Below are 19,261 nucleotides of genomic sequence, written 5' to 3'. Positions count from 1 at the left end.
ACAACAGACTCTGGCAACCTATTCCACTCATTCACCACTCTCCAAGATAAAAATGTAGTCCTCACACCTGTATGCTAACCACACACAGAAAATATTTCTCTATCATTCTCTAAATATTTGCCAGCCTGGTTGGCCGAGTGGTTAGTGTATCTGCTCTCCAGCCAAGAGGCTGCAGGTTCGAATCCCATGTAGGTATGGATGTTTGATTGTCCTCTCCCAATATGGACTATATGGACTGGGTCACCATGGGGGTAGTAGACCCAAAACCTCCCCCAATGGAGAGGTCTTCACCCTGCAGTGGGCAGAAAATAGACTGTTAATTTTTAATTTGCCGGCCTGGTTGGCCAAGTGGTTAGCATATTGTTCTCCAGCCAAAAAGCTGCGGGTTCGAATCCCACCGTGGGCATGGATGTTTGCGATTGTCTGTGAAAATCTAGTGGTGGTGGGCAGTAGATGCTGCTGGTGTATATGATGGTGGTTGCGGCTGGTGGAGGCAGAGAGTTGTAAAGTAGGTGCCCTACCTCAACAAGTCTTTGGACTCCCTAGAGGTGTCATGTAATAATAATTTTTTAATATTTTTTTATTACATATGATACATACATTACATGCATTTGATTACATATTTCCTTTTAAAAAAATTCAATCCTTTTTTTTAATTAAAATTATGATTAATATTGTGATTACATATTTACAACATAAGATTACCTATTTGCAACAGGTTTAATTCTGGTTTTTTTTTGTAACAATGAAATTCATATAGATTTTTTTTCCTTCTTTTTTTCCCCCTGTATAATGTATTAATAATAATAATAATACAGCAATTATTCATTTAACAATGAGTTATATATATATATATTTACAATTTTGTTTTTTTGTTTATTTTTAGTATATTTAAGCACTGTAACTACTGCAGTGAAATGTGATATATGGGTTTGGATTTTTTATTTTTATTTTTAAATCTTGGATGAGATGTAATTTCTCAGTTTTCATCCTCGAAGCTTATTTGTAAGCTTATCTGAGGATGACACCAGTTAGTTATTATTTATTGGCTTGTTTGCTGTGTTGGGAAGTTACGAAATCAAACTTACGTTTAATAGATTTGATTTCCACTGCAGCCATTGATCATGAAATTTGCGCACGGCACGCACAGGGATTGGGCTAAGGAAAATTGATGTCAATTTAATGTGGCAAAGTGTAAGGTTATGCATTTTGGGGCGAAAAGATTAGCAGCAGTATATCACATTGGTGGAACTGTACTCTAGGAGATTGATGAGGCCAGGGATTTGGGAGTGTTGGTGGATAGGGAGTTGAAGTTTAGGGGCACATCCCAAAAGTGGCTAAATCAGCTCATCAAATCACTTGGTTTCTGAAAAATACTTTAATAAGCAGAGACAAATAAGTTATTGTTCCTCTGGATCGAGCCTTGATAAGACCCCATCTAGAATACTGTGCCCAGATATGGGCACCAGGGTTTCTTCTTGATGGGGAGGAAGTGGAGAGGATCCAGAGACGAGTGATCAAGATGATAGCAGGTCTGTGGAATGAACCTTATGAGAACAGGTTGAAGATTTGTGGGTTGCAAAACTTGGTTGATAGGCAGAAAAGAGGTGATATGATTGAGACATTCAAATTACTGAAAGGTTTCTATAAGATTAATCCAGAAGATATTTTTGAAAATAGGACTGGTGGTGGGAGGACTAGGGGGCCATACATGGAAGCTGGGCAAGAGTGTGGTTAGCAGGGGTGTTAGAACTAGGTTTTTTACTTGGAGAGTGGTGAATGAGTGGAATAAGCTGCCAGAGTCTGTTGTGGGTGCTATGACCGTGAATGAGTTCAAGGCGAGGTATGATAGATACTGTGTGAATGTCGAATAGTTGTTCTTGACATGTTAGGGCCTCCCTCAATGAGTCTGCCAACTCCTTGGAGTTGCCAAATAATAATAATAATTTTTCATTTTCTTTCATGTGTTTCAAGAACAATTTCTAATTAATATCATTATAATTTGCATAATGTGCAATGATACAGGATAATTCGTGTATCATTAGTTATAATTATAATACCACCATAATTTACGTGTACTATTGTTAAAGTTAACATTGCATGTTGAAATTTAAAGTTTTTTTTTAAGTTTGACAAAATATGATCATATATATACATAATATGATCATTTATATGAATAATATATAAATATGTTTAATATCAATAATTTTTTTTAAACTGTAATAACATTGTTTATTTACATATATACAATAAATCATACTATTACAAAATCTGTTCAGTACAAAATGTAGAGTACAATGATTTTTTTTTTAATATAAATGTACATTTTTGTTTTTCAGTATCAATATCATAGCTTATTTTATACAGCCTATATACATATGCACATACACAATTAATAATAATAATGTTTCTTTGGGAGGCATTTCTGATCTCTTCCTCGAAGCTTTGCAGAGCTTATCTGAGGAAGATAATAGATGGGGTGGTTTCGTAGTTATGTTTCTATACTGGTCACAAGCCAGGTGTTGATTTACTGTTTGTTGGTACATGCTTGGAAGACAAACTGCAATTACACAGTTTAACGTTTTTTTTTTGCAAGTAGGGTTGGATTTGGACATGGTGTGTTTGTTTGAGTCCTTATAGTGGTGTTTTTTGAGAGGGATTTGTCATAAGTTTTGTGTGTGTGTGTGTGTGAGGGAGAGAGAGAGAGAAACAGGAATTTCTCTCATTTTCATTCTCGCTATAATATTTATATAGTGCCTGTTTCAGCTCTCTGTATGTCCCTAGGTTTCTGTCGGCGAACGGCAATTTGTTTATCATGTCAGGTATGTAGAAGTTTCGGGTGGCTTTGCCGTAGTGATTGTTGTACTTATATGTTATGTAGTTTGTTGACTGTAGTCTTGTTATCTGATATGTTGTTCTAGTTACTCTATAGGTAGTAATGCATAAGTGTTTCACCTTAAATATTTTGTGTTCTGTCCATGTTGCCTGCATAAGTGTGGGTTGTTCCCAGAATATCAGTTTTTACCGTTTTATCTTGCAACCATTGTAACCTGTTAAGTCTGTAGTCTGCACAGAATGCATATGATGTGATTGCATATCTTAAAATGTTTTCACATAATGCTTTATAGATTAGTATTTTTATGTGTGTTGGGAGCAATGTCTTTTAATCGGTATAGTTTGCTTGCTATTATCCTAAGTTTGGTGTGTAGGTAGTTTATATGGCTATTCCAACTTTGATCAGCATCGAAGTGAAGTCTGAGATAGCATGTTGTTTTCACCTGTGTGATGGTTGTGGTTTTAGGTTCAGTGCTTTGTGTATAGGAGGATGAATGTCAGATAGTGAGATATTTAGTTTCTATGAGCAGGATTTGGAGGTTTTTGAATATCATTAGCTTTGTTTTTTCAGGGTTTATATATATGCTGTTTTTGGTTAACCGGTTAGTGATTTGATTGACGATGTCGTGTTTGCATATTTGTGTAAGCGATATTTGCGTTGTTGTGAATGGATACTATGGCCGAGTCATCTGCGTACTGGAAGATTTTACTTTTTAAGAGAGATGACTATGTTGTGCGTGTATGTTAAATAGAATAGGAGATAGGACAGCTCCTTGCGGTACTCCACAAATTACCGGTACCTCTTTGCTGTAAGCTGATTCTATACGTGTGATGTGCTTCCTGTTTTTCATGTATGCTTTAAGCCACTGGAGTAGACGATCTCCAATTCCGATATGCGTTAGTTTCGTTAACAAGGTTTTGTGTGTCAGTGAGTCAAATGCTTTTATTAGGTCATGAATATGACTATTGTTATTCTGTTTTATCCAATGTAGCGTTTATTAGGTCTGTGAAATCTTCCAGGAGTGTTGCTGTTCCTTTATTTTTTTGAAAGCCATATTGTGTTTTGGGTATGATTTGAAGTTTTTCAATGTATGTGGAGTTTGAAATGCACGTTGGGTCTGTAATTACTTATGTTTCTTTTTCCATATTTATGTATGGGTGTGATTAATGCAGTCTTTAGTGTTTCAGGTATGTGTCCAGTTTCAAAGATTTTATTTAACAGCTTTTGTATAACTGGACATTGGTTGGTTGAGTGTTTCTTGATGTCTTTTGGTCTGATTCTGTCTATCCCTGGTCCTTTGTTAGAGTTAATTTGTTGAATTGCCAGTGATAGTTCTTCATTTGTTATTGTGGGGAGCCACATTGACTGGGTTGCTCATGGACCTAGTGGAGAATGTTCGTTTGTGTAAGGAAAGGTTGTTTCTTGTAGTTTTTCGACAGAGTTCACGAAGTGATGATTAAAGTTGTTTGCCAACTGTTTGAGGGATTTGGGGTCACAAGCAAAGCTGTGTTTTGTTTCTGAGGCAGTGGTTCTGTGTATATTGTCCAGCATTTCATTAATCAGGTGCCAGATTTCTTTTATGTTGTTCTGAGCTGTTGTTAATTTGTTGCTGTAGTAGTTTCTTTTTGCCGTTCTAATCTGTGTTGTTAGGAGATTCCGTTTTCTTTTGTATTCAGCTTGTAAAGTGATATTGTTTGGCGACTTCTTAAGTTGTTTCCATAGGGCATCTTTTCTTTGTATGTCTGTTATCCATGGATTCTGTTTTGCTTGGGAGCGTATTTTTATTTTTTAATGCTTTGTTGTATATTTTATTAAATGCAAGTTTATTACATACAGCTTCAGCAGAGTCTAAAGATGCTATCTGCATCCAATCTGTTTTTCTGATTTTGTCGTTTACTATTGTTTCGTTTAGAATGCTATAATACTGTTTTGTAGTCTTAGTGAGTTTTATGGGTTCTGGTTCAGTGTGTAACTGTAATGCTGTGAAATAATGGTCTGCTAGTTTGCATGTTATGACGGCTGAGGTGTGACTGTTTGGAGGGGCCCGTATATTTATATGGTCAATACAGGATGAGGTTGTTGTATTTCCGACTACCTCTTCTCGTGTATACGACTGTATGGATGGGGTTATATTATATGCTGATAAGAGGTCTAGGTACTGTTCTGTGTTGTTATTTATGTTCCTAATGTTTACATTCATGGCTCCTATTATTATCAAGTATTCTGAGGTGCCTTCTTTTGTGGCTGAAAGCCATTTGTTTAGTTCATCTAGAAAATTTGTGGTGCTTAAGTTGGGTGGTCTGTATATTGCATTTAATATCAAAGAGTTTTCATGTTTGATGTTTTTAATTTCGATGCATATATGTTTTCTGCATATTCTAATTTATAGTTTATTTCTGTTACTTCTAGTTTATGTTTGGTAAATATTATTATACCACCGTCTCATTTAGTTTGTCTGCAGTGTTTATGTTGTTGGAAGTGTAACATTTGGTAGATGGTTGCCTCTTCATTTGTCGTAGATACTTCAGTCAGTATTAAAATGTCTATATCTTCCTTCAGATAAGCTTGCAGGGTCAGCCAGTATTTTTGAATGCTTCTGATGTTGATGTGGCGAATAGATAGTCCTTTTTTGGGGATAGTCACTTGTTTCCATTCTGTTATTGACTTCAGAATGTGGCAATTATCATGTTCTGGGGTGATTACATCTGCTTGATGGTCTTCATTCATGTAGGTTGGTGTGCTGTTCCCTTCTTTACGAGTCGCCAATATTCCTTTTAATGTGGCAGCCTGTTGAGGTCTTCTACGGATTTTATTTGGATTGGTTTTGCATCTTGTGTCTTTTTAAGGAATATTTTGCTGTCTCTTATCCATATAAACTGGTAATTTTTTTCTGTTTTTACTTTCCTTGTTTGGTAGAATAGTTTCTGATAATAAGGCGTTAAGTATTCAGACAAATATATTGGGGTATTGTTGTGGACCCCTTCAGATCCTTGACTACTGGTTTTTTAATCCTGCTAGCTTTTATAAGTGCAATTTTTGTTGGGCTGTTGGTGAGTCGCACCATGACGGGAGGAGGATGGGAATTATTTTCTCTTTTCCTTTTTTGTGGTAACCAATGTACTGCTTGGATATCTTTTGCTTCAATGAGAGTGCCAATTTTTTGGCTTAGTTGTATTATGGTGTCTTTTAGATGTTCTGTAGCAATTTCCAGAAGACTATCTATCAGGAGATCATTTTTATACTGCTGTTGGTTTAAGAGTTCATACTGTTGCTTTAAAGAGTTTAGTTCTTGTCGTAGTTCCGCTGTCTCTTTAGTTAGATTATACTGTGTTTCCATTAGCTCTTTAATGCAGTTTTTAATTCCTCTGACAGTCTATAATACATCTTCTACTGAGTTTTTATTAAATTTAATAAATTCCTAATATTGGTTGAATTTTTCGGTAATCTGTATGGTATGTTTTTCAAATAGTTCTCCAACAAAATTGATTAAACAGTCTTTTAGGTTTTTTAATCTATTTTCAAGTAATGCATTCAAAGTTGGCTCACCTGGGTTTCCATTGTTGCTTTCTTTGTTTTTTGTTCCCTCTGCTTTTGATTGCTGGGTTATCTGTTTACAGCCTGTGGTTGTTTTCTGCGTTGGCTGTTTCCCGCCTGCAGTTGAAGGCGACATTCCTTTATTTTCTCTACAATGCGGATGCTTCCACTCGTCACACTTCGCATTTGATTTTTGCTGCCAAATGGCCTCAGACAATCCCGAACATAGAAAATGCATGTTTCTCTGGCAGTTCCTGCATGTTATGTTGTTTTCTTTCCCCGTTAAGTCTTCATGGCATTTGTAGCACTTCATATTTCTTGTTTGACGATCTTGCTGTAATTTCTAATATAGACTTCCTTTGTTCTCTTCTCGCGTAGTTAATCAACATATACGTCGAACACTTATAATTTACTTATTACTTAACAGATACTTACAGTTTTTATGTCAATATGTTTGGCTTGAAGAATGGAATTCACTGATACACTTTAAATTTTAATTCACCAAAAAAAAATCTACTTTGCAACTTAAAATATGGGAGCATTGAATAGCGTGCTTGCTACTGCTTGCTGCTAAAGTGCCCTCATAATAATAATAATATAATAATAATTTCTATAAAAATCTTTAAGTAATTGGTATGTCTCTATCATATCATCCTTTCCCTTTATATGTACTCTAGTATAATATGTAGATTGCAGCGTAGCTTGTTTCTCTGCATATATGTCTATACTCCAGATGATGACCTTAATGTGAAGATCGAAATGTTGAGTGATTATTTTGGTTTGTATTAAACTGAAATTTTTACTTTAACATGTCCTTGGGCCATTATTGTTCAATCTATACATTAATGACATCAAGCAGGGTCTATCATCAGAGTTGCAATTGTTTGCTGATGATGCAAAGATAGGCAGGGCAATCAGGGATGCTACTGATATTCAGCAATTACAAAATGATTTGAATAGACTGGAAATCTGGGCAACAATCGAAAATGGCTGTCAGTTTAATGTTAGTAAGAGTAAACTGACTCTAATTATGCACTTTGGCATGATTACAATTCCAGTGGCATATTATATTAGCGGGGTTATGCTACAAGAAACTGAAGAGGCAAGGGATCTTGGCATATTGGTGGATAAGAATTTAAAGTTCAAAGGTCACATAGCAAAAGTTGCAAACACAACTCAGAGGATAATTGCTACGTTGAAGCGAACCTTGATATGCAAGGATAAGGAAGTAATTTTGTCTCTTTATAAGGCTTTGATAAGACCACACTTGGATTACTGTGTGTAGATTTGGTCTCCAGGTTTTAAGGGGATAAAGAAGCTGTGTAAAGGGTGCAAAGAAGAGCTGCAAAGATTATACCGGATTATGGGATTTAGATTATGAGGACAGGTTGCGAGTATGTGGATTACAGATTCTGGTTAACAGGAGAAAGAGGAGCGATATGATAGAGGTCTATAAACTTTTGAATGGGTGTTATAGCATTTCAACTGATGGAATTTTTCGTTATATGGAAGGTGGGGAGAGAACACGGGGGGGGGCATCCATGGAAGTTAAATTTATTTGCAGTCAAGAAAGGGGTAAGAGCTAGGTTTTTTCTCCCAGAGAACAGTAAGTCAGTGGAATAATTTGCCCTTACAGGTAGTGAGTGCATCTAGTGTGAATGAATTCAAGGGTAGGTATGATTGCTGGGTTGGGTAATTTACAGCCTCCCTCGATGAGTCCTTGACTCCCTGGAGGTCTCAGATAATAATGATAATAACAATAATATGTATACTTATATGAGAGCATGTTGCTCTCTGGCTTAATTTATTTTTTTTGATCAAATGGATGATAATAATAACAACAAAACTCTAGTGCTAAATGTAGTAAGGTTTTTTTTTCCCCACCAGAGATCAGGTCAGTAGTTTTAATGCTTGACCAAATTAACGGAACTCTAGTATAACATGTAGATTGTAGTGTAGCTTGTTTCTCTGCATATATGTGTATACTCTAGATAACAACCTTAATGTGAAGGTCGAAATGTCGAGCGATTATTTTGGTTTATATGAAACTGAAATTTTACTTTAACATGGAAGTTGTTTGCATAATTTGTATAATGATGTGAAGTCATTAACCTCTATACAAGTAGCCCAGTTGTGAAGATACTTTATGCACAAACATTGTTTGCTTACACCTGGATAAAGGATTAATTAAACCAAGGATATAATTTCTTGGCATCTTTAATTTATAGTTTAGCCAAGCAAAAAAAAAAAACCTTTCAACTGAAGAACAGACTGGTTTTGGAAAAGAAAATCCTGTACAGATCTTATATCAACCTCAAACTACTAACTATACTAACTAATAGAAGAAAATTCAACTTAGAAATGCATCTAGCTTTCATAGATCATAAAAAAAGCTTTTGACAAGATAGATACATAAACTCTTTGATATACTAAACAACCACTTGCCTATAAATTTATTAAAACCATTCCACAGCCTGTATAAGAAAACAATGAACATAAAAAGAGGTAAGAACAGAACCAAAACACTTGAAATAAGAGGAGGATTTAGACAAGGATGACCTCTTTCTCTGATATTATTTGGAATGTATATTATTATTATTATTATAAACGGACCTCTGTAGAGTAAAGAGACTCATCATGCAAGGTCCCACTCTCACATGCACAGCTGATCATATCTCGACGTAAGTGGATTCACTGTCCCTGCACTTGTCACGTCCTCATACAATGCATTCCAATCACTTACAACTCTTCATGTAAAACATCTGCTCCTCATCCCCTTTATACAGTTTCCAGGGATGGCCTCTTGTTCTTCCTGTCTCTAAATATTCTATGAAAATTTTCATCCACGCAAATCTGGTAATTACCCCCTTATCAACTTATACATCTCAACCATGTCTCCCCTCTTCCTTCTATCCACTAGAATCTGTAATTTGCATTCTCTCAATCCTCATATTCTACATTCCAAAGACCAGAAACCACACTTAGTCAATCATCTTTGAACCCTCTCTAACATTTCATCATCCTTTTGAAAACCTGGCTACCAAATCTTTGCACAGTAACCCATATGCAGCCTGATCAAAGTCTTGTACAAATTAAAACTCCATACTTCTATGTGTCAGTATTCTCCACATGATTTCATAATCAGCTGGTCTGGTTGGCCAAGCGGTTAGCATTTTTGCTCTCCAGCCAAAAGGCTGCAGGTTCAAATCCCATCATGGGCATGGATGTTAGTGATTCTGTGAAAATACTAGTGATGGTGGTAGGCAGTAGGTGGCACTTGTGTAGATGATGACAGAGATGGAGAGTAGGTGTCCTCCCTCGATGAGTCTTAGGACTCCCTGGAGGTGTCGTGTAATAATAATAATAATAATCTGCTGTGTCATCCTCACAATTTGCAAAATGTCATTGAAATTTCAAGTCCATATCCACAATCACCCACAGATGTTTCATGTTCTACATCTCCTCTAAATTATCCCCACCAATGCTACATTTTTGCATATCATCTTTGCTTCCCAAATTTTAAAACCTTATGCTTTGCAACATCAAACTGACTTGCACACACTTGCTCATTCAGATAGTCTATTTAAGTCCTCTTGCAAGGTTACAACATCTGCTCTACTTCTAATAACTCTCTCCAACTTTGCATTATCTGAAAACAATGTATATCACCATTTAAGCCCTTTCTAATTTTATTTACATATAAACGAAACAACAATGGCCCCAAAACAGACCCTCTGGGGCATGCCACTAGTGACTTTCCTCTTCTGGGATATCTATAATACTGTATATGCATCCCTCTTGTCCAATGTAATCATCACCTTGTTATAACAAGTAAGCAAATTGCTAAAACATGATCTTTCTTTAGCAAACCCATGCTGTCCATTAAAGAGAATTCTACTGCTGTCCACCCAGTTTTGAATCATTGTCCTCACTAGCTACTCCAACACCCTTATTTTAAAATTAGAAGCTGACTGGCATCTAATTTGGAGCCTTATATCACCTCTTTATGAAGCAGAACAATTTTGTCATCTTTCCACTCTTTTGGAACTTGGGCTAATCTAAGACTCATGTTAAAAATGTAAGTTAAAGCCGTTGTTAACTTCATGCAACATTCCCTCAAGACATGTGATGATATGCCATCAAGTCCCATGACTTTGTTGACATCAAGTTTACTCAATTTCTCATATACCTCTTGCTTCCCCACCATCATTGGTTTCATCCCCCCCCATTCCCACTGCTCTCAACTTTTCCATTATGTTTACAATCACAAGGATAGAATACTTTAATGAACTGCTCATTAAACACCTCTACTATATCTCAGTGTGCATCAGCCTGGTTAGCTGGATGGTTAGTGTATCCACTAGCCAGCCAAGAGGCTGCAGATTCAAATTCCACTAGGGACATGGATGTTTGTGATTATCCTACTAACCATTTACCATATGTACTGTTGTAACCTGTGTCCTGGTACAGTATGATCCCTGGATGTCTTTGAGCCATAGAAATCAAAAATAACTAACCTCCTCAGTGTTTATCATTCTTCCATTATCATTGACCAACATCATCCTCTTATAACCATTCTTCCTTCCACTGGCCACATATCAAAAAACTCCTTAGGATTTCTTTTAGCATCATTTGCTAACTGCTGCTTATATCACACTTTTGCTAACCTTACTAAGTGAATCACCTTCCTTGCTTGCTCTGTACTTCTCACATAACTATCACCACTTATCTTATGCTGCCTCCACCATGTCCTTTTTTCTTCCACTGTCCACTTCACCTCTTCAGTCATCCATTTTACATCTACCTTATATAATCTCATGACCTTTGGAATACACTCTGTCATTGCCTCTGCCAGATACTTCATGAGTAGAGACCAAGGAGCACTGATTTCCTTTCCATGAAATTCCTCATTCCATGATATCACTGCAAGCTGCCTCCTGAGTTTGCCATTTATTTATTCTTATGGCAAAAAGAATACAATGCAGCTAATTAATCCTCAGCTGGATTTGCTGAGGATTAAGCAAATCCAGCTGAGGTTAATGGTTAACCTCAGCTGGTTAACCATTAACCTATAGGTCTATAGCAACACCCTGTCTACCTCCATTTCACACCATACTGCTTCAAAACCACTGTCAGTATTTGCTCCTGGTATCTCGCACCTTATATGGCACAACTCCTTTGCCATCATCAATAACACTCCTTCCTTTTTGCTTTGTCTTCATGAAACACTACATATCTCTCCAACTCTATTCCAGTCATAATGTCATCCTCATTCAACTATCTCACTTCCAGATACCAACGATATCTGGACGAATAAACTCTATCACTGCTACAATTTCATTCCCCTTGTTTCAAATATTTCTAGTATTTGTAAACGTACACACGCTGGCTCATTTATGTTTCTATAACAAGTCCCACTGACACCACTTCTCAGATATGACTCCTCCACACTAATATCAGAGGGATGTAATATCAGTGATGATAGACAGAAATTACATTCCTCCCCAGACCTAAATGTCACCTCCACATCCTTGACTATCTTAATCCTTTCTTGTATACTCACACATCTACTCCTGAAATCATCTAGACTTTTCATGAGTGTTCCCCCTGTCCATCCTGATCTCCCTTCTCTCCACTCTACCTATACTATCTATTCTCTTCACTGGCACCACTCACCTCTACATTCACAAATTTGCTTACCTTACTCTCTTTTCTTCCATACCTCTTGCCTCCTCGAGTCTTACTTTCACTTCAGTCATTCTCTCTCTTGCAGCAACAGTTTCTCCAACTGACTCATGCCAAATCCATTCAAATGTAGCCCATCTCTTTTATACAGCTCTATCTGCCCCTCAAACTTATCCCATACATTCATAAAATGAACTCTTTTTCTCCTCACACTTCACTTGCTTTCTCACCTCATCATTATCATATTAGGCAACATGCTAACTACCTTACCTATCACACTTGTTACTCGCTATACCTCTTATCACTGAATCTCCATACATTGTCACTTTCAAATCATTTGATACTGCATATGAATGAAATAATCAAAGAATGGAAGTTAACCAACAAAGAAAGAATTCATATATAAAATATAATTTTATCTTAAATATTTGACTCTTTTGCATAATTCCATTCATAACCAAGTGATATTTAGAACAACTGAGGACATTCTAGAAAAAGCTACATATAAACTGAATGTACTAATAAAACAATATATGTTATTCTCTCAAGAAAAAACTAAAATGATGGCATTCAAAGGACAAATGTCCACCCAAACTAAAATAATAATAAACAATAAAATAATTGATCAAGTCACACAATTTTAATTCTTTGGACTATAAATTAAGTTAGAATGAAGATTCTCCAGAGTTAAAATAGAATAATAAACAAAACATTAAGGCCAGCAATATTTACCAAAAGCACACTAGGGATGTATAACATTTTATCAAAACCAACACTATTATATGGCAGTGAAGCATGGACAATAAGAAAAGGAGATAAGAAAAGAATTATTGCATCACAAATGAAATATGTGAGAAGAACAGCAGATTATACAATACTGCGGGAAAAAGAGAGATAGACATACTGAAAAAACTAAATCATACACGAATAATAGAAACCATAGAAAAATACAGAGCCAAATGAAAAAAGAATCTAGAACAAATGGCATATGATAGAATACTCAGGAAAATAGATGAAGCATAAACCAAAAGTTCATAGAAATGGAAGCAGTCCAATGAAATGCTGGGCCACTGAGACAGACTATCTGGCCTAGAGGAAGTATAGTGTATGCACAATATTCAAGTGGCAATAATCTTTTCTCTTTTTTAAAAATCAGTTTGAGCCTAATTCATCAGCCTACTGATTCAGAATACCATTTTAATGCAAAAATAGCATCCTAACACTTTATTATTATTATTGTTGTTGTTGTTGTTGCATAATCTTATCACTCAAAAAATACTCACTCCAGAATGAAAATGCATGGCTGCTTACAAACCATGTTATAATGAATTTTTTTTCTTTTATAAATTATATAATTAACATTGTTCTGACAAAGAGATATATAAATTATATAATTAACATTGTCTGACAAAGAGATATATAGCATATCCAAATCCTGCAAAGCATCTATATAAGAGAAAACAGTGGTGGTGTGTGTGGTGGGGGGGGGGGATTGCAATGTAAAATAATTAAGATTGCAGTGCTTTACACATGCTGTAACTACATGTAATACAAGAACAATACCAAAATGACATTTCTTTTAATTTCTAGATATTAAGGCTCTGAAGCAATAGCCATTGGAAATAAAATAAAAACTAGCAAAAGTATTCCCCCCCCCCCACGCAAATAGTTATAATGCTAATCAAAATTTTCTCATTGTAATGAAACTTGTCACAGACTGCCTAATTGAAAATAAAAACCGTCTATCCCAGAGAAGCAAACATATCTAACCTGTTGGTATCCCTAGTTCTTTGCTTCCTCTACCAAATCCTTTAATAACTTTTCCTGCTACAAATAATGGGAGACTTTTGCGAATAATAGTAGACATAATACGCGAAATATATATATATATATATATATATGTATATATACTTTTCTTTTGTCAAATACTGGTTACTTTCAAATTATCACAAACAGATCTTGACAGTTCATTAAGGAAAGGCCAATGCTCCTATATATTACTTCAGCTGGTAGCAATAGGTGCCACGTGATATGTCCTGAAATAAAATGCCACATAAAAGTTTGAAATACAGCACACAGAGTAATCTACGTTGGTAACTTGTCATATCAAATTTCATTATACTGAAAAATATTACAAAACAGTTAGCAAAATTTCTGGTGCTTCTCTTGTCAGGTCAGGTTAACGGTCGAACCAAATTGTGTAGCCTAACTTTAAACATTAAATAACTCCTATGCGGACTAATTTATCAATCTCAATCCATACGTAACTTTCAATAACAAATATTAACTAACATTTACCAGTATTTTTAATTAGAATTTCTGAAACCTACATTTCCACTCAGATTTACTGTTATTAGTATTAGACTGCTAATACTGTTTAAGTAAAAGATAAATCAAAGGAGTCACAAATGTTCAGAAAAATAATATGTAATTAGAAACTGTCACTGGATTAATTTGGGGGGAGGGAGGGGTGGAAAGCAAAAACTAATAAAAAATAACTACGTTTATGGAATTCGTGTTGACATTCAACAAGGTATAAAATTTAATTAATAAATAATTTCAAGCTTCGATAGCACATTAACTATCGAAAAAAAAATTCACATGATTTTTCGTAAAATGTGTTACCATCTTTTTTGAGCACTTTGGGGGATAACATGGTTTTGTGAAGGGTAGATCATGCCTCAGTAACTTGCTCACGTTTTATAACACAGTGACGGCTGAACTGGATAAGGGTAATGGGTTTACAGTGATTCTACTGGACCTTTCCAAGGCCTTTGACAGGATACTACATGGAACCCTAATCAGTAAACGGGAGCAGATGGGGATGGATATAGGGCGTGAGATGGATAGGAGGGTGGTTGATGGAGAGATACCAGAGAGTGGTTTATTCAGGAGTGGAGTCTAAAAGACGGCTTGTGACTAGTGGTGTGCCGCAGGGCTCTGTTCTTGGACCACTGCTTTTCAATTTGTTCATCCATGATATAGGTAAGAATCTGAGAGGAAGTGTTCATTTGTTTGCTGATGATGCAAAGTTGGGTAGAGCAATTGTGAGGGCACGGGATGTCGAAATTTTACTGGATGATTTGGATAGTTTGGAGGATTGGGCTAGAAAAAGGATGTCAATTTAATGTGGCAAAGTGTAAGGTTATGCACTTTGCAGTGAAAAGAGTAGCAGCAGTATATCACATTGGTGGAACCATACTCCAGGAGATTGATGAGGGATTTGGGAGTGTTGGTGGATACGGAATTAAAGTCTAGGGGCACATCCCAAAAATGGCTAAATCAGCTCATCAAATCACTTGGCTTCTGAAAAAAACTTTACCATGCAGAGACAAATAACTTATTGTTCCTCTGGATCGAGCCTTGATAAGATCCCATCTAGACTACTGTGCCCAGATATGGGCACCAGGGTTTCTTTTTGATGGGGAGGAAGTGGAGAGGATCCAGAGCCGAGTGACCAAGATGATAGCAGGTCTGTGGAATGAGCCTTATGAGAACAGTTGAAGATTTGTGGGTTGCAAAAATTGGTTGATAGGTGGAAAAGAGGTGATATGATTGAGACATTAAAATTACTGAAGGGTTTCTATAAGATTAATCCAGAAAATATTTTTGAAAATAGGACTGGTGGTGGAAGGACTAGGGGGCCATGCATTGAAGCTGGGCAAGAATGTGGTTGACAAGGGTGTTAGAACTAAGTTTTTTACTTGGAGAGTGGTGAATGAGTGGAATGAGCTGCCAGAGTCTGTTGTGGGTGCTATGACTGTGAATGAGTTCAAGGCGAGGTATGATAGATACTGTGTGAATGTCGAATAGTTGCTCTTGACATGATGTTAGGGCCTCCTTCGATGAGTCTGTCGACTCCTTTGAGTTGCCCGAGATAATAATAATAATAATAATAATAATAATAATAATAATAATAATAATAATAATAATAATAATAATAATAATAATAATAATAATAATAATAATAATAATATGTTAAATGTGTGCGACGCACACAGGCGCCAGGAGAGTAAAGGCGCCAAAGAGGCGGATATACTTAAAAAAAAACGTTTTTTTAAAATGATTTTTTTATTGAAGGGGGATAGGGATGCCAACTAAAGTTTTGCTCACAGACGCCGGAGACTACTGGCGTTCCCCTGGTAGTAGCGTATGCTTTCACAGCACTAGACGGTTCGAAAGAAAAAGAAAAAAAAGACATAGGGTCACTTCTAATCGCCGACAAGAGGAACTTTTTCTTAGCCTTTCTTCGACGAGTTACCGAATTAGTTGATCTCTGGCATGGGCAAGCATGTTTTTCTCCCGAAAACTCAAGAAAAACAAACGCTATTTCAGACAATAAATATATTGTGTCAGGGACCATGAGATGGCGGCAGTTATCACAACCCTTCACTGGATGCCACTTCAAATCAAAGATAATCTTGAGCCTGCCATCTCTAATTAGCTATCGGAGATGAACCGTCCACTCAGTCTCCAAACGTTAGACTAAAACCCCTTCAGCTACTTCCTATAAGAGAATAAAAGGAGTTAGTGAGCAAACTATTATTATTAGTAGTAGTCGTAGTAGATCATGGAAGCAATGACGGATTGCGAGAAGTTCTCCGTCACACACACCCCTCATACCATGACTTCAATGAATTCACTGTTTTCACACTTCCAATGCATTCCAACAATCCAAAATGCTCCAAGCAAAAACCTATTCCTCAGTCCCTTGCTCACACTCACACACCCACCCTCCTTATACAGCTTCCAAACGTTATTTTCTTCTTCCAATGTCTCCACCCTCTATGACAAATCTGATCCACATTAATCCAGTAAGCATCCTTTACCAACTTATATCTCGATCACGTCCCTTATCGTCTTTCTATCCACTAAAATCTGCAGTTTGCATTCCCTCAATATGCTTACATACTATGGGGTTTATATACCACGACGCTTGACTGCACGAAGGAAGACTTGGTTTCGAGTATAGTCGGCGACTACAGGAAATTTTGCTAAGCCGTTTTTCGACCGGTTCTGAGTTAGCCGATCTTTGGCAGGTTTTTTTCTCCCAGAAATTCGTTTTTTTTTTTTTTTGTCCCGTAAACTCAAGAAAATCGACCGTGGAATCCACACTATTTTAGACATTAAAATATATATTGTGTTAAGGTTAAGGAACATGAGATGGTGGCACTTGTTGAGCCATTCTCTTCACAGCGTGCCACTTAATTAGTCAGAGCATTGGGCCAGCTATCTCTGATTGGGTATTTGATACCAGTGGAGATTGAACTGCCCACTGAGTCTCCAAAAGTTAGATAGGGCTAAAACGGCCTCGCCCACTCCCTATACGGGAATAAAAAGGCGTTAGCTGATTTTTTTGCCTTCATACTCTACTCTCTAGAGAGCAGGAACCACCTTAGTCAATCGTCTGTGAACTCTTTCCAACATCTCATCATCCTTCTGAAAAATCTGGTGAACAAATATATGCACAGTACTCCGTATGCTGTCTAATCAAAGCCATATACAAAAGAATCCAAACGTCCTTATACCTACAGGTCAGTGTTCTCTGCATCTTTTCCATAATGTGCTGGTCTGTTTCAAAATTTAATTAACATGTTCCAAAATTTCTGGTCGTTATCCACAAACACCCACACATTACTCACCTCCTCTGAGATATGCCCTGCTTCTCCTCTGGCCAACCTGGCTGGCCGAGTAGTTAGCGTATCCGCTCTCCAGCCAAAAGGCTGCTGGTTCGAGTCCTGCAGTGGGCATGGACGTTTGTGATTGTCTGTGGAAATACCAGTGGTGGTGGTCGGCGGTAGATGGCGTTAGTGCAGTTGGTGGATTGAGTGGTGGAGACATAGTTGTAGAGCAGATGCTCTCCTTCGATAAGTCTTAGGACTCCCTGAAGGTGTCAAATAATAACATCCCCACCAACCTTATACTCTGCACCTCATCTGTGCTTTCCAAAGTTTATAACCTTACACTTTGCTATGCTGAATTGGTATCTCTATTCATTTATCAATTCAGAACGCCTGTTCAAATCATCACCTTGCAAGTCTGCAACAACCATTGTACTCCTCATAGTTTTCCGAACTTTGCCTCATCTTCAAACAACTGTATATCACCATTCGAGACCCTCCCAATATCATTTACATATAAATTAAACAGCAATGGACGCAAAAAAAAGACCACTGGGGCACACCACTTGTGACATTCCTCTTCTGGAACATCGCTTCCATAAACACATCTTGCTGATACCTATCAGACAGTCAATCTCCAATCCAGTGGCCTAATCAACTATCCAATCATTTCAATTCTAGTTTAGTTACCTTCCTTTAGCAAACCCATGCTGTCCATCAAAGAGAGTGTTGTTGGAATCAATCCAATTCTATATCCTCGTTTTCACTAGAATCTCTAAAACCTTTACCACAACTCCACACAAACAGATTTGTCTATAATTTGAAGCTTTAGTCTTATCAACCTTTTATGAAGCAGAACAAATTTGTTCTTTTTCCATTCTTTTGGAATATGGGAAAATCTAAGACACAAAATAAAAAGGTGAGTTAAAGCTATTGTTAACTCCCTGGAACATTCTCTCAAGACATGAGTTATCTTAGCTTATTGACGTCACTTTTACTGAATTTCTCATACACCTCCTGCTCACTGATCATTAGGAGTTCATTCTCCTTTCCCACTGCTTTATAATTCTGATTGATGTTACTTTCACGAGAATGAAATAATTTTATTAACTGTTCCTTCAACATCTGTACTACATCCTCCTTAGCCGTTATCATTCCACCATTCTCTCCAATTAGTATTATCTTTTCATGATCCTTTCTTCTACTGACGATGTATTAAAAACACTCCATAGAATTCCTTCTGCCCTCATTAGCTAACTGCTGTTCATACTGCACACGAGCGTTACCTCTCTTGCTTGCTCTTTGTACTCCTTGTGCAAACGACAATCACCACCACTTACCTTATTGTGACTACAGAGAGGCTTGTTCTTTCAAATTGCATACTTTACATCTTCATTCATCGATTTCGCACCGATCTTATTCGACTTCTTCACCTTTAGAATGCATTCAGACATTACATCTACCAGGCAGTTTCTGAACAGGCTAAGCAGCACTGATCTCCTTTCCAATTCTTTATTTCATGATATAGCTGCAAGCTCTATCCTGAGTTTATCATAATCAGCAGCCTTGTTGTTTCACATACAGT

General features: G+C 36.8%; 1 protein-coding gene across 1 annotated transcript in view; it reads right to left on the bottom strand.

The window, feature by feature from the left end:
* The window catches only part of Rfk (Riboflavin kinase), a 42,333-nt gene extending 28,028 nt beyond the window's left edge, over positions 1 to 14,305 (bottom strand). Inside the window, exon 1 of the mRNA XM_090404673.1 lies at positions 13,826 to 14,305. Within this exon, the coding sequence (XP_090260799.1) occupies positions 13,826 to 13,922 (97 nt within the window). The 5' untranslated portion in view covers positions 13,923 to 14,305. The remainder of the gene's footprint in view (positions 1 to 13,825) is intronic.
* Positions 14,306 to 19,261: the final 4,956 nt, after the last annotated feature.

Source organism: Typopeltis vanoorti, chromosome 15 (genome assembly GCF_054136105.1).
Source record: "Typopeltis vanoorti isolate ZY-2024b chromosome 15, IOZ_Tvanoo_1.0, whole genome shotgun sequence".
In the NCBI taxonomy this organism is placed as follows: Eukaryota; Metazoa; Arthropoda; class Arachnida; order Uropygi; family Thelyphonidae; genus Typopeltis; species Typopeltis vanoorti.
This window is presented reverse-complemented; position numbering and strand designations above follow the sequence as displayed.